Source organism: Cariama cristata, unplaced genomic scaffold, assembly GCF_000690535.1.
Source record: "Cariama cristata isolate BGI_N322 unplaced genomic scaffold, ASM69053v1 scaffold36596, whole genome shotgun sequence".
NCBI lineage: Eukaryota > Metazoa > Chordata > Aves > Cariamiformes > Cariamidae > Cariama > Cariama cristata.
The window spans coordinates 1-13,186 of NW_009622278.1; the positions used below are offsets into that span (position 1 = coordinate 1).

The 13,186-nt window shown below is 38.6% G+C and overlaps 1 protein-coding gene across 1 annotated transcript; it reads left to right on the forward strand.

The window, feature by feature from the left end:
* The first annotated feature begins 458 nt into the window (after positions 1 to 458).
* On the forward strand, positions 459 to 12,081 carry FASTKD2 (FAST kinase domains 2). Its single transcript, XM_009702276.1, has 11 exons — positions 459 to 1,142; positions 1,535 to 1,638; positions 3,095 to 3,203; positions 4,747 to 4,870; positions 7,102 to 7,241; positions 7,513 to 7,685; positions 8,075 to 8,238; positions 9,267 to 9,488; positions 10,225 to 10,309; positions 11,385 to 11,499; positions 11,962 to 12,081. The coding sequence occupies exons 1-11, from the start codon at positions 459 to 461 to the stop codon at positions 12,079 to 12,081; spliced, it is 2,040 nt and encodes a 679-aa protein (XP_009700578.1).
* Positions 12,082 to 13,186: the final 1,105 nt, after the last annotated feature.

The following is a 13,186-nucleotide window of genomic DNA, read 5'->3' on the forward strand; positions in this document are numbered from 1 at the left end:
CTGAGCGCTGAAGGTTGGCAGTGACCCACCGGAGCCTTGTCAGGAGACGCGTCTGCTTGGAGAAACGTCAGTTAGGAAAAGGCGCTCTTTCCAGGCATTGTTTTTCGTTAAAAAAGCAAAGAGGAATAAGAGTTGACACCCAGGATGAGTTAGTCTTGTGTTGAGATGTTTGACTAAAACGTAGGAGACCCAATAAAAGTCCTGCTGCAAATAATTTTCCAGGGATCTTTTTTCTAAATCTTTTTTGTTTGTTTGTTTTCTCCTGTAAAAGATGGTCATAGATTTGGCAACTGAAACGTTAGGAATTGACAGTCTGGTAACTAATCCATAATTTTCAATTTTTTTTACAGATAAGTGATCTTGCACAGTTTTTCCAGGACTGCTTCCACTGGTCGAATTTCATTGGATCCCTTACTTTGAGTTGGCATTCCAAATCTATTCATGAGACATTAGTAAAAATGAATAATAAAATAAGTTATTTGCTAAATACTGTTAGATGCATGCATAGGTGCAATTCTGTGCTCACTCCCAAATCTTCAGCCACAACAAGAAAACACATTTTATGGATTGGCAGATACAGGGATCCCTTGGAAAATGTGAAATTGAAGAAATTGGTTTTAAATATTTTTCCCTCTCTGCAAGGATCATCTCTTCGATGTCTATCTCAAAAGACAGATGTTTTTAGTACAGGTGCTAAAATACAACCAGAGAAGAGTACAGAGGCTTTGGTGAGTGAACAGGCTCCCCAGAGCTCCTTGGAACTTGAAAAGCTAGATGATTCTGGGAGCTTCAAAGTGAAGCATGTAATGGATCATAGTGAACTGTTCCGTAATAGTCTCCAGAAATGTTCCTGTCCTTGTGATGTACTGGACTTGGCTTCAGAGTCTGCTGTTTCCATTAAGCACTTCACAAACTGTTTAACTACAGTATGGAGGCTCTTCAAAAACCTGTCCGAAGACCAGCAGCGTTACGAGAAGCAGCTGATCTTTGAGCACCCAGCTTTTATCAAGCTTTGTCAGCAGCTGCTGCGGGACTCCAGAAGGATGACACGAGGTGACCTGGTATTCAGTCTGCATGCTGTGGTAAACCTAGGTGTTCCTCAGAACACTCTCCTAGTGCAGACTTTGGTGAGAGTGTGCCAAGTAAGTATCAAAATCTCTCTTCTGAGTTTGGGCTTAAACCTCAGGGCTAATTCTGGGAGGCCATACGACATCAGAGAGAGTTGGGTTACATCCTTGGTTTAGTCTGATATTCCGTGGAAACAGGGCTGCCATAGTTAATTTGTGTGTACTTCATTTTTGAAATCACTGCCTGATTTCAGACAGATTTAACAGAGAGCTGAAGTCTCAAAAATTACTACCCTTTTCAAATCAACTAAATTTGATATGAGATCTTGTAGGTCACTGCAGAATTAAAGCTTATGAATTGACTTCTGAAGGGAAAAGATAGCAGGTACACATTAAGAGTGGTCAGTTTTTCTTTTGTGAAACTTACTGGTCTGAAGTAATCTGACATTGTGAAAACTCTTTAACAGGAGAAGCTCAATCAACTTGATAACCGATGTATCTCAGTTTTGGCAACTACTTTAGCAGGGCTGGATAAAGACAAGAATGTCAGCGCTCTTCAAGCTGGATTACAGTGAGAAAAATACATCTTTCACATGTTCTTCATATTTAAATGCTGTTTGAATATATGTCTCAGAAATGGAGTGAACATCTGCGCATAAAAGACATACTGTGGTTTTAGGACTTAAATGATCACATGAGATGACAGCTGTACACGACAGTGATTTTTGGCATTGTCTTTGCAGTTTCAAGCAGAAAGGCTTCTGATGGCATAGGGTGCTAGACTGCTCTGCAAGGGATTCATATTCTGGCTGCAGCTCCACCACTGTGGTTTTTTTTGTGATGCTGATCAAGTCACTTCACATATCTATGCCTCTGTTTTATCCTTGTGTAGAAAGGAGGTAATGAGACTAGCTTACTTTGTGAAGTATTTTGATTTGTTATGATGAAAAATGCTGTTTAACAGCCGGCGAATATTTTCTTTTAATTTCTGTGTAGTGCTTTATCAGAATAACTTCTTTGGCTGTAGTGATTTTTTTCTGGGCCAATGACATTGATGTGGGTAACCAATCTGCTCGCCACCATGAGATTGTTTTTACTGAGGCTGTCACAAAACTTGCCATGTATTAGTACTTTTTGTCCTGTGTCAGGTTGTGCTTTGAGAAGGTGGATATGTTAGTGATACGCAAAAATCAGGTTCTGGAAGCTCAGGTACACAGTTCTTGTAAGTTGGTAGAAAGCAGGAGATCTAACTACAGCTCTTTCTCGGTCTTCATGTCTGGAACTCTTACCCATTTGCAGGAAGCCACATCTGCAGGAATGAATTTCAGAGCAGCGCACTGCCTTAGAAAGTGACACTTCATATTTTTGTAGCTGTGCAGGTATATTTAAGGGTGATTCAGACACAACAATTAGAATACTTCCCTCTGAGCCAGAAAAGGAGGTGCTGGGAATGCAGAACTCCTTCATCTTGTGCTTATGATTCCTCTGTGTTATGATATCCCCTTCTGTTCCTGCAGCCCACAGCACTGCTTGTTTTGTTTTTTTTCCTCATTTGTACCAAGTTGTTGTCAGTGTCCGTCCCCAAGTTTCCTAGCTATTTGAGAACGTGCCCGCACATAGATGATTCTATGATAAAAATGTGCAGTTTTCTTTTTTTTTTCTGCAGAAGAGTGTTAATTCCTCGAGGCTTAACAGCAGTCAGATCTGCACAGTCACATGTGCAGTCTGGTCAGGTGCTCCTGCTGCTAATGTATCAGCAACAACACTCACCTATCAGGATAGCCTTAAGAAAGCATATGTAATTATTTCCGTGTGCAAAATATCTGTTCTGCAGCTACAGAATGTAGCGGTACGCCCGCCTTGCAAAAAATGGAGGTGAGAGAGGAGCAGGGAATTAACAGCTTTACCTTGGGAGTACGTCACTGAGGGAGAATGGGGGTACCTACCTGTTTCTGCTGAATTGAGGAAAGCTCTATTGAACAGTTAGTCTTTCTAGCTCAAGGCCTCGTGTGTGTTTCTTCATTCAGATTACTAGTGGAGCAGCGCATTCCAAGTATCAGAGACATCTTTATACTGCAAAACCTGATGAAATGCATGGGAAAAGATGCTCCAGTCTTTCTGAAAAAGAAATTGGAGGTAAAGTTAGTTGGAGGCTCAGTTTTACTTCCACAAAGCCTGTACTCTTTCATTGTTTATAAATTGTGTATGGTTCTTTCCAGTAAGAGAAAATATAATAGAAAGATTGACTACATTTGCTGTATGAATCATAGTCCAGCTATATGTGCAGGAAGAACTTAAATTTGGAGGCCAAGAATATCCCACTGTGAAAGGGAGCAGAAAGCATTGGAGATGGGACAAAAGGAAATGAGGCAGTAAAATAGCAGTGCCCTCACCTCTTGTACGGGTTGGCCACATGGCATTTCATAGAAGCACTTGCAGGCTGTTCGTGATTCCCTTGCCCAGCTTGTGGCTGGAAGATGAGAAGACAGAAAACTAGTCTGTGATGGGGCTGTGTCCAGTAATGGTATGAGGCTAGAGGACGGATGGAAGAGAGATGCCAGGAGAGCTCACCTAGCTCACGGCCGTATCTTTCTGTGTATCGGAAAAGTCCCCTGGGAAATACAGTGGTTGGGAGCAGGCTGTAGGTTTTATGGCAGGGCATACTGGATTTCATTCCCTGATTTAAAGACACTTTTTGAAACCTTCTTTCAAACAGAGCCTGCTAGTGTTTTCATCACATAGCTGAAGGGCGCTCAGGTCAGAGTTTGTAATAGCATTCATGAGGAATTGAGGGAAGGTACCACTGATGGGAAACTGGGCAAGAATGGAGCCATGCGAGGGGCTCATGCAATGTGTTAGATATAAGTAAATTGTAAAACCTTGCACAAGGTAGCGCTTTTTACAAGATGGTGAAAAACTGGCTGAAGGTGTGGTGGAATATGGAACTGAGAGGAGAGTAACATTTCCACTTGTTAACTGAAGGGAGCTCTTAAATTCTGAGCCTACAGGGTACTATTTTTAATACTGTGTAATTTTTCTTGTAGATTTATTTTGTATTTAACGTTTGATATGCATGCAGTAAGAATATTGTATTTTGATGTAAGTTGTAGTCTCATTTTTACTGTCATTTATATCAGTCTAATTACTGCTTTGATAAATGAAGTCTCTTTTGCGGCATCAGGGCTGACCTTCTGTGCCTCAGTCCACATTTCTAGCTGGGTGTTTGTATTAAATATATGCCACTCAGTGTGCTATTGGATCACTTTGAAGGCTTACAGCTTTCGTGTGCGTCCAAAACAGTAATGGAGTACTATTTAATAAAGTCAACTGTGCAAATTATATTTCTGCTACTTTTTTAAGAGTTGGTAGAAGATACATATTCACAGTATTTGGAAATGAGCTTTGCTGAGACTTCTTTCTTTTAAAAAAAACATATAAAGGCAAATTTCTGGGAACTTGCATAGTGACATGGCTCTAGAACACTTGATCTGCTATAATTGTGTATTAAGAAATTGAGAGTAGTTACTTTATGCTTTTGCTATTTGTTGCTCCTTTTTCTTTCATATAAGTCTGAACAGGCTAAGGAATTTGGGAAAGTTTTGGTGAAAATGCTTTCACCAGAAAGCAGTGATAATATACCTGAAGAATGAAGGATTCTAATTCATCTGATTCACTTTAGATGGCAGTTTTGAAAGAGATAGACCATCTGACATTCCCGAATGCTCTGCGTGTGTTTTTGGCTCTTGTTGCAATGAATTATTGTTCCATTCCAATCCTGAATGCCTGCAGTAAAAAGATCCAGGGTAAGAAAAAAGTATGTTTATTAAATTTCGCTTCCTTATACCAAATTCTTCCTAATTATTGTCTCATCTCCCTTTTCTGATTTCCTTTAAAACTCAGGAAACATCTTTGTTTTACAGGATATTATAGTAATGTGGAGCCATTTGACATGCAGCAAGACAGAAAATTACTTATCAATAATGAAGGCAAATAACTCTTATTGTCACTGCCCTTCTTAACATTTATCTGAATTACATGTTTTTCTTTGCGTCTTTCTGTATGCAGAATTTAGGAAAAATAATTGAATTCCAGCAAGAAAAAATAGATTTCAGATAAACTTTTAAAAGAAGTCTGAATTGGAAGTAGACATCTTACAGGATGGATTGGTGGCTTAGTGTGATTAGTTGATAAACCAAAGGGAATATAGTGTTTCCCCGATTAACTGGATTTAATTATTGAATGCTGCCGCCCAGAAAAGAATTAAATGAAAGCTATTGCCTTCACCCCTCTTGATACCTTTAAAATACATTTCTTAAGTATATGTGGTCAGTATGTATTGATTCACATTTAAAATACATATGAATTTGTGTCTAAAAAACCATTAAGATAGCAAAATAACATTCTTAACATAAATGAACCAGGAGTGTTTGGGCTGCTTGTACAGCCTTTATTTGTCCTGGTTGTTCATAGGTGTTAGGACACAGTCTTTAATTACACATACTGGCTTCTCCCATAGGACTTTCACCACGCTCAGTACACAGGCTAGATGGCATACACAGAGCGAACAGCAACTCAGTACTTTTTTCTGCATTTCTTTAATGCATGTTCTCAGGACTTATATGCTGCATGTCACGCAAACAATGCTCTGGGGACAGAGTGGTTAATTTCTGGACGGAAATGATCCCTACCGGAGGCTGGAGGTGGAACAGGAAGAGGAGGGAGGGCCATGCTTTGGGGCCCATGGGGCAAAGGAATTCTCCAGCAGGTTTTCCAGGTCCTGTGCTGTTGCTGGGACTCTCAAGAAAGTAGCCCCCTTTCCCATATCTGGGGACCTGGCCAGAATTGTAATAACTGCGTACTTCATAGGTACTTACTGAGTTAATTTTTGCAGTAGCAAGGGAGTGATCCAGTGGTGATAATAATTTTCTAATTATGCAGAAGAGAGAGGTTAAGGTCAAAGTGTCCAGTAATATGAGATTCTGTTGGCCTGTTTCCTTTAAGAATACCTAGAATTACAAATCACTTTATTTAATACACAGCACTCAGCACCTCAAGAAATGTGGTAACAGTGTTTTATACTGAGCAAAATCACTGAGCAAAACTCAGAGGAGTTAAATTCAGTTATTTTCCTGCTCTCTTCTTGAGTCCTCTGGCAGAGGAAAAGATAAAGTCTAGTTTTGATGAGTGCTGGTCCTACTACTGTAACTGCATTCTTTTCTCTTGCAGTCGCTGTCTTTTATGACGTGTATGCCCCTCATTGCAGCAAACAAAGCAGGATGCTCAGGAGAGAGCATTGTTCTTCAGTACTTAATCTTTTTCATCTCAGGAGTAGGTCCATTTTGTGTGGCAAATGAAGCAGCAGTCCTGTGCAGAAGTCTCTTGTCATCTGGCACTCAATCTGTGTCATCACACTCATATGCCAGGACGTTATGTTATGGCTCCATGTTTTCCAGTTTAGCATACACTAATGCTTTAGTGCTTCACAGCCTTTAGTGCTTTTTAGACATAGATTTATATTTGTGGTTTCTTGACATTTTGTAAAACCAAATGGTAAAAAAATGAAAATTTCATCATGTGCTAATACCTGATTAATCAGCAGCTTTAGATCCACCTCTTTGTTAGTCTCTCAGCTGACATGGTGAAGTGGACAGCCCAAAGGCTCAATCAGTACTAAAGGGGCTAGCCTGAGGGTTTCCGTACTGAGTGCAATGAGGTGCTGAAAATGAAGAATCCTGGAACAGAAGATGTTCTGGGAACACAATCTTCCTGCTTCTTTTGTTAATTTGTCCCCTTTTGCTGATTTATCCCTTCTAGCTTGATCCTGACTCAGTTAGGTTTCTTGCACGTCTCAGTTTCTTCATGTGTTTTAGCTCAGTTGACTTTGCCTAGCTAGTCTCAGTCTGTTCCACAGTCCCTTATCTGATGTTTTTTTTTTCCCCTCCTCCATCTCTTAGCCAAACTGTTCTGACAAAGTCTCCAACCTACAGGTCCCATTGCTTTGTATCATTTCTCTTTTTTTGCTCTTCTGTTACAGAGAATGTCCACGATGCTCCATTTAGGCAGTTAATTCTCATTCTGGAAGCTTGTTACACTCTCCAGTACCGTAATGTAAGACTGTTTTCAGCATTAGCAGACTATGTTAATTCTACTGCCTGCCTTTGGGACAAAAGACAAGTGAGTTTGAGACCAAGTTACCATCTTACCTTTCTTCATGTTTGTGTTTGGTCCTTGGAGAACAGATTTTTTGGGGATACCAATCTGATGAAGTTGATACAATTAAATTTTTAAAATGCTCTTCTATTTATTGATGAATAAAGAAATAAGAAATAAAAGGGGTGTTACGGTTTGAAAAATTTGCTTTCATTAAAAATGCCTTTTATGAAGTCAACAGGTAGGATCCACTTTACTGGCTTTCTTGACCTTATAAAACTATCTTTTCTTCTAGATTATCCTTTTTCTTTCTGCCTTCGAGACACTTGGCTTTCAGCCTAGTGAGCTGATGGGTATTTTTGCTGAGAAGGTGATAGAAGACCCTGAGTTCCTCAACTTGAAAAACCTTTTGATTGTTCTCCAAGTGTATTCACGACTCAACTATGTTCCCAGAGGCCAAAAGCATCTGTAGGTTTTCATTTAGAATGCCTGATAGTACGTTATGTAGTCATTATAGAGTAATGTATGGCAACTAGTATTTGATTTCAGTTATGAAAGAGTTCATGATACTGTTTTATTAATCTGTAAGGTAAATTTGCTGTGTCTTTTCACATTTTTCTGCATAGGAATTTTTCTCTGTAATTGAAAATGGAGACCTTGGTTCTAGACTGACTGGGCTACTAAATCTGTTGATAGGTAGCTGTATGCTCAAAGAAGAATCAAAACCTAATGTTAGATTACACAACATGTGATTATACAAGATAATAAAGGTTTCTAACTTGTATTTTTGTTTGAAATCTGTATTTTATATAGCCTTATTTGTGTATTTAGATACTTTTCTTCTGCTTTTGGAAAAGGTTTTTTGAGACTCTTCATAGCTGCTTGAACAAATACCTCCCTCAGATTTCCAACACAGAACTGCTGAAGGCAGTGTATTCACTTTGCATCTTAGGATATCTTCCTCATCGTGCACTTGATGAGCTGCTGCAAAAGGACAGCAGGGATGAACTGCTACTGTCAGGTCAGGCCTAACTTTGTCATGTTCTTGTTTTAAAAGGGATAGTCTGCCTCCATACATAATTTGTTGTAATTGTGTTAAAAGTTTAGAAATTAAAGAATGCAAACATGATTAATGCTAAATTTGAAGTCCTCAAGACAAAGCTAACGTAGTGATGGTGATCTAAATGATCTGTTTCTGCAGTAGGGCATCAGGCTTATTGTCTTGGGTCCCATGGTGGCAACAGTTTAATAGTAGGTGTGCACATAGAGAGAGGTGAGTATGAGATTTGTGGAAATGGTAAGAAATGTGTAAGAGCCAGGGATTCTATCTTTGACAGGTGTTCAGGCACTTCTTAAAACACAGGAAGTCTTAACCTTTGTAAACTACCTTTAGTACCTGGAATCATGAGTAAAAGGTTTTTTTGACTGCTCTGAGTTATAATGAGGAACTTGGAATGGTTTGTAGTAGAATTTGGTTTCCACATTACAATTCTCTACAGCCAGTAGAGTAGTTCAGTGGAGTAGAAATTCAATGTTAGAGTAAAACACTGTGTCTTGCTGTTGAGCCTGCTGTGACTGAACCTGAAAGCTGTAAAGCTGTAACTGCTTAAGAGTTTGTGCAGCTTGGTACTCTTAAAGTACAGTTTCAAAATTATGGCCAAGTCTGATATCCCTTCTTGGCTTCATAAATAGCCTTCTAGTTGTCTGGATTTTATAAAGGGATTTTATGCATGGTCTCTCATTCCGTGTTCTCCTTAAGTATCTTGTAAGAACTGATAGCATGCACAGAGCTGGGTACAGCAGAAGGGAAAGACTAGATAAATGGGCAGGTCCCAGCCATAGATTTTAATATTATAATTAGTGAATTGATGGTGTATATTTAACAATATATTGAAGATATTCAGTAATATTCAGTGAAAAAACAATTGGGTTTTGATTTCTATATTGAAATTCGTTTGCTCTGCCACAACAGACTATAAATTATAATAAAATGAAAAATTCTGTGACGTGATACATTGGATGTAGTATTTTTTTTGTATCTTTTTTCAGGTGATCTTTACAAAGAAAAAAAGGAAATGATGCTTCGTTGTGTGAAAGCATGTATGGAACTTGATAGCTCTTCCTTCACAAAGCCTGCTTTTGTGCCGACTGAGAATTCTCCCTCATTAGTATCTCTTAATCTCAGAAAGGCTCGGGAGGCACTGATAGAACTTCTGGGAGATGAGAACATGTTTCAGCAAAATGTTCAGCTGCCATATAAATATCATATTGGTATGAAGCCAAATTACTGTCATACTCTTTTTAATGTAGATTTATAATCCCCAAAATAATAAGGTGGTAATAAATTTGCGTAGTATGCAAGTGATTAGAAGTGTAACACTTTGAAGACAGTCTTTTAACAAATGATATCCTTGATTGGTGAATTTACTTTCTAGGGTGCTTCTGTTAAAGTATTTAAGTCAATTTACTAAAACTTTACGATTGATTTTATTTACAAAACTGCTTTGGACTTTTTGTTAAGCATCAGCGAGCAGATGTTAATTGTACATAAATCCAATATGGCCAACTGTTCTAGAGAGTTGACGTGTTAGTACTAAATCACATTAGAAACAAAGCCAAACAGCAGCCTTCTTTTGTTCTCTAACTTCTTTCTTCTCTGAAGTTCTGTCTAAGGTTTGTATTCTATTTTCATTTATGAAATGGGATATGACCTTAGATAGGTGATCTTTCCATAACATTTGGTTTCTTTTATATTTTGTTATTGCTTATTTTTTTGCCAGCCACCCAGCTTACCAATTTTTCTGGAGGTGTGCAAGCTATAGCTGTTTATATTGGTTGCAGAGAGGGGAAAGCCATCAGTAATATGTAAATTATTAGAGAACAGCAATTAGAAACAGAGCAGTGACAGTGTCTGTTAACTTTTTCAAATAAGCTGTGCATTTGAAAGCAATGAGAACATTAATTGTAACCTCTTGCAGTGTTAAATGTTACACTGTTTTGTTTTCAGATTTTGAAATCAGAATGGATTCACACAGAAAGAAAGTGCTCCCAATAGCTGCAACAGATGATCATGCTGACTCAGGTGTTCAAAGGTGACTTTTTTTGACTACGTATTTTTTTCTAGCAGGCTAGTTTTATTTTTATGTATTCCATCCAGTTACTTCTTTGATTCAGAAGCAAAGTAGGTAACTAACTTGTTATTTGTGATAACTGAAATACACAAAAATTGCCATGCCAGTTCAGAGCAACAAATCATCCAGCTCACTACCTTCTTCTAACAGAGGCTAAAACTTAACATTTCAGAGAAAGAGGAAACATCACAGTAATCTGATACTCTTGTAATGCATACAAGTTTTGAAGTATGACTGAAATCCCTTCCAAAAAATTGCTACATTATGGTTTTAAAATTCCAAGTATTTGTGTGTCCAATTAAACATTCAGTTATTCTCTTTAAGTCTTTAAAATGTGCATCTCAATGGTATGTTATGGCAATTAATTCAGCTGCTGAAGTGTAATTTGAAAAAAAGGATCATCATACCCACATTTTAGATGATTAGTTTAATCTTGTATAGAAGAATGACCTCTCAGTAACTGAAGTGGGACATACATCATTTAAGTAACGCTTAAGTAGAACTGGGTAATACTTAACATTTGTGTGCTGGATCACTGCACAGCAATGTATTTTGTATAGTCTGCTTTTTGGGAAAAGGAGAGCTAGTGAATTGTGTAACAGAAACTCACTGTCAGGCTTCCAAGGGATTCAGCTTTCCTCACCTTCCAAGGAGGTTTTTATGGCAGGAAGTAACTGATTCTGAATATTAGCAAAGGATCAAGTAAATGAAGAAGCTGTCAAAATAATGTAGAATTTTGAATGATCTATTTCCTTCTCATTGTGGGAGAAGTGGAGATCTAAGGACTTAATTCTGCTGTAGGTATTTGGGTAGATGCTGGTACTTGTGTGAAGCTCATGGAAGAAGAGAGATTCTAAATTACTTAAGTCTGGAGAAGGAAAAGAATAATGAAATTTGTGCACTCCTGATATTTTTGCCTACCAAAAGAAAGCCAGGTATATATTTGCAGTGTTAAAGGATGTCATTGAATCATTGTCTTAAAAATGCTTCTACTGTATTTGTACAATGGAGTCTTCCCTATTCTTCTTGGTTGTAGATTGGCTTTTCTCTTTGTTCCTCTGTCTGCCTTCTGTGTGGGTACAGTGCACCCCCAAGGGAAGCTGGCAATGAAGAAGCGGCATCTAAATAAACTGGGCTATCATGTGATTCTGGTAAGAAGAGCCCTGTTGCTCTCTCTGTTTCGGTCCTGCTATCAGCACAGTGTTGAGTATATTTGTTTGGTAGAACAGGCCTTGTAGGGAATGGTGAGCCTTCTCCAGAGTGGTAATTGTATATCGTCTCTGCGTAGAAGGTAGCGGTGGTGTCAGTAGGGAGAAACGACAGAGGAACTCTAAGAGGCAAGCTACCACTTACCATTATCAGTGAAATAAATATAATCATAGTTCAGCAAATAAAAGTTAAAGTCAAGCCGCTGAAATGCTTTGTACCTAACAAACCCACTGTGTGACTTTGGCTTATTTCCCTGATTTTTATAGAATGAAGGATTAAAGTCAACTTGTTGTCAAAAGACAGCAACTCCCTATGGCCTTTCCATCGAGTGCTTGGTTTGTGGGACAGGGTAGTTTGCTAAAGACAGTAGAACTAATGTGCCCTTTCCTTTTCCTTTCTTCCAGATCCTGAACAAGAAATTTCAGGAAATGACAAATGAAGATGCAGTTGAATTTTTGAAAGGAAAAATTTATTCAGAAAATGCTTTCCCTTCTTCTGAAGTGGCTGTGCAGGATAATAATTAAAATAAACTAACAATTTTGCTGTCCTGATCTCTCTTTTTCCTGTGTAATTAATGTAAAGTTTTAACGGAAGAGATAATCAGTTTTATACACAACTGCCTACTCCCAAAGTATTACAGATTGAGAACAGTTTGTGAAGTGAACAATGTCTGCTGATAGTGGGGGTTTTCTTTTGTGAAGTGGAAGTGGATTTTCTTTAGTGGAAGGAACTACTTAATCCAAAAAGCATCCTGACGTCTATTGCTGTTGAAATCACTTAAATTTATCTTCACTTTGCTTCCCCTTCCCCTAAGTCAATTTTCTCTCTTCTCTTGAGCTGGGTCAGGGAAAGGAAGTTACTATTTCAAGTGCTATTGGAACCTGGCCTCCAGGATTCAATCTCTCCCAGTTTTCAGAAGTTCAGGCCAATAATGGTTCTTTTAGCTGTATGCTTTTTCTTTTGAACCTTTTGCTTCACTGTTCCTGTAACATTTTGAGACTTCTCGCTACAGGAACAGAGGTCTGGAATGTTTTTATAAACTGACACTTGCTCTCCGATTCTGATATTAGTGTCTCCACAACTATTTAAAGAGGTGTTGCAATACTCAGATTTGTTTATTGCATACTGTGATGCATCTCCACCGGCCTGTTATGTAGAGGTGGAATTGATTATGTTTGCAGAGTCCTAGAAGTTCAAAGCAGCTTTGGGCCTTTGAGCTGAAGGAGCAGAGAGAACTGGTATGTCTTTTCCGTTCTTGGTAACATTTACTGGTAAAGTCCGTTTGTTGTGCTGGCATTGCTGAAGTACTTAGCAAGAGTATTGGAATGTTCAAAATACATAACATTTGCCACCAACAGCTTGCTTGTTTCTGCAGTGTAATCAGATCTTCAGTCACAATTTTGCTGTACCATAGCCAGAGCCCAATCGGCATGGAGAGAAATGGCCACACTTTCTGCAGTGCCTGTGTCCTGCCTAGCGGTGGTGCCCTTGCTTCACTTGATCAGCTGCAAGCGCTACGTTCTTTGTCTTTCTGAAGTAGCATGGACACATGGTTAAGGTATTACAATGATGAGATAAAAAAGGTATTGCAGTGATGAGATAAGGTGAAAAGAAACAATGTGCTTAGAA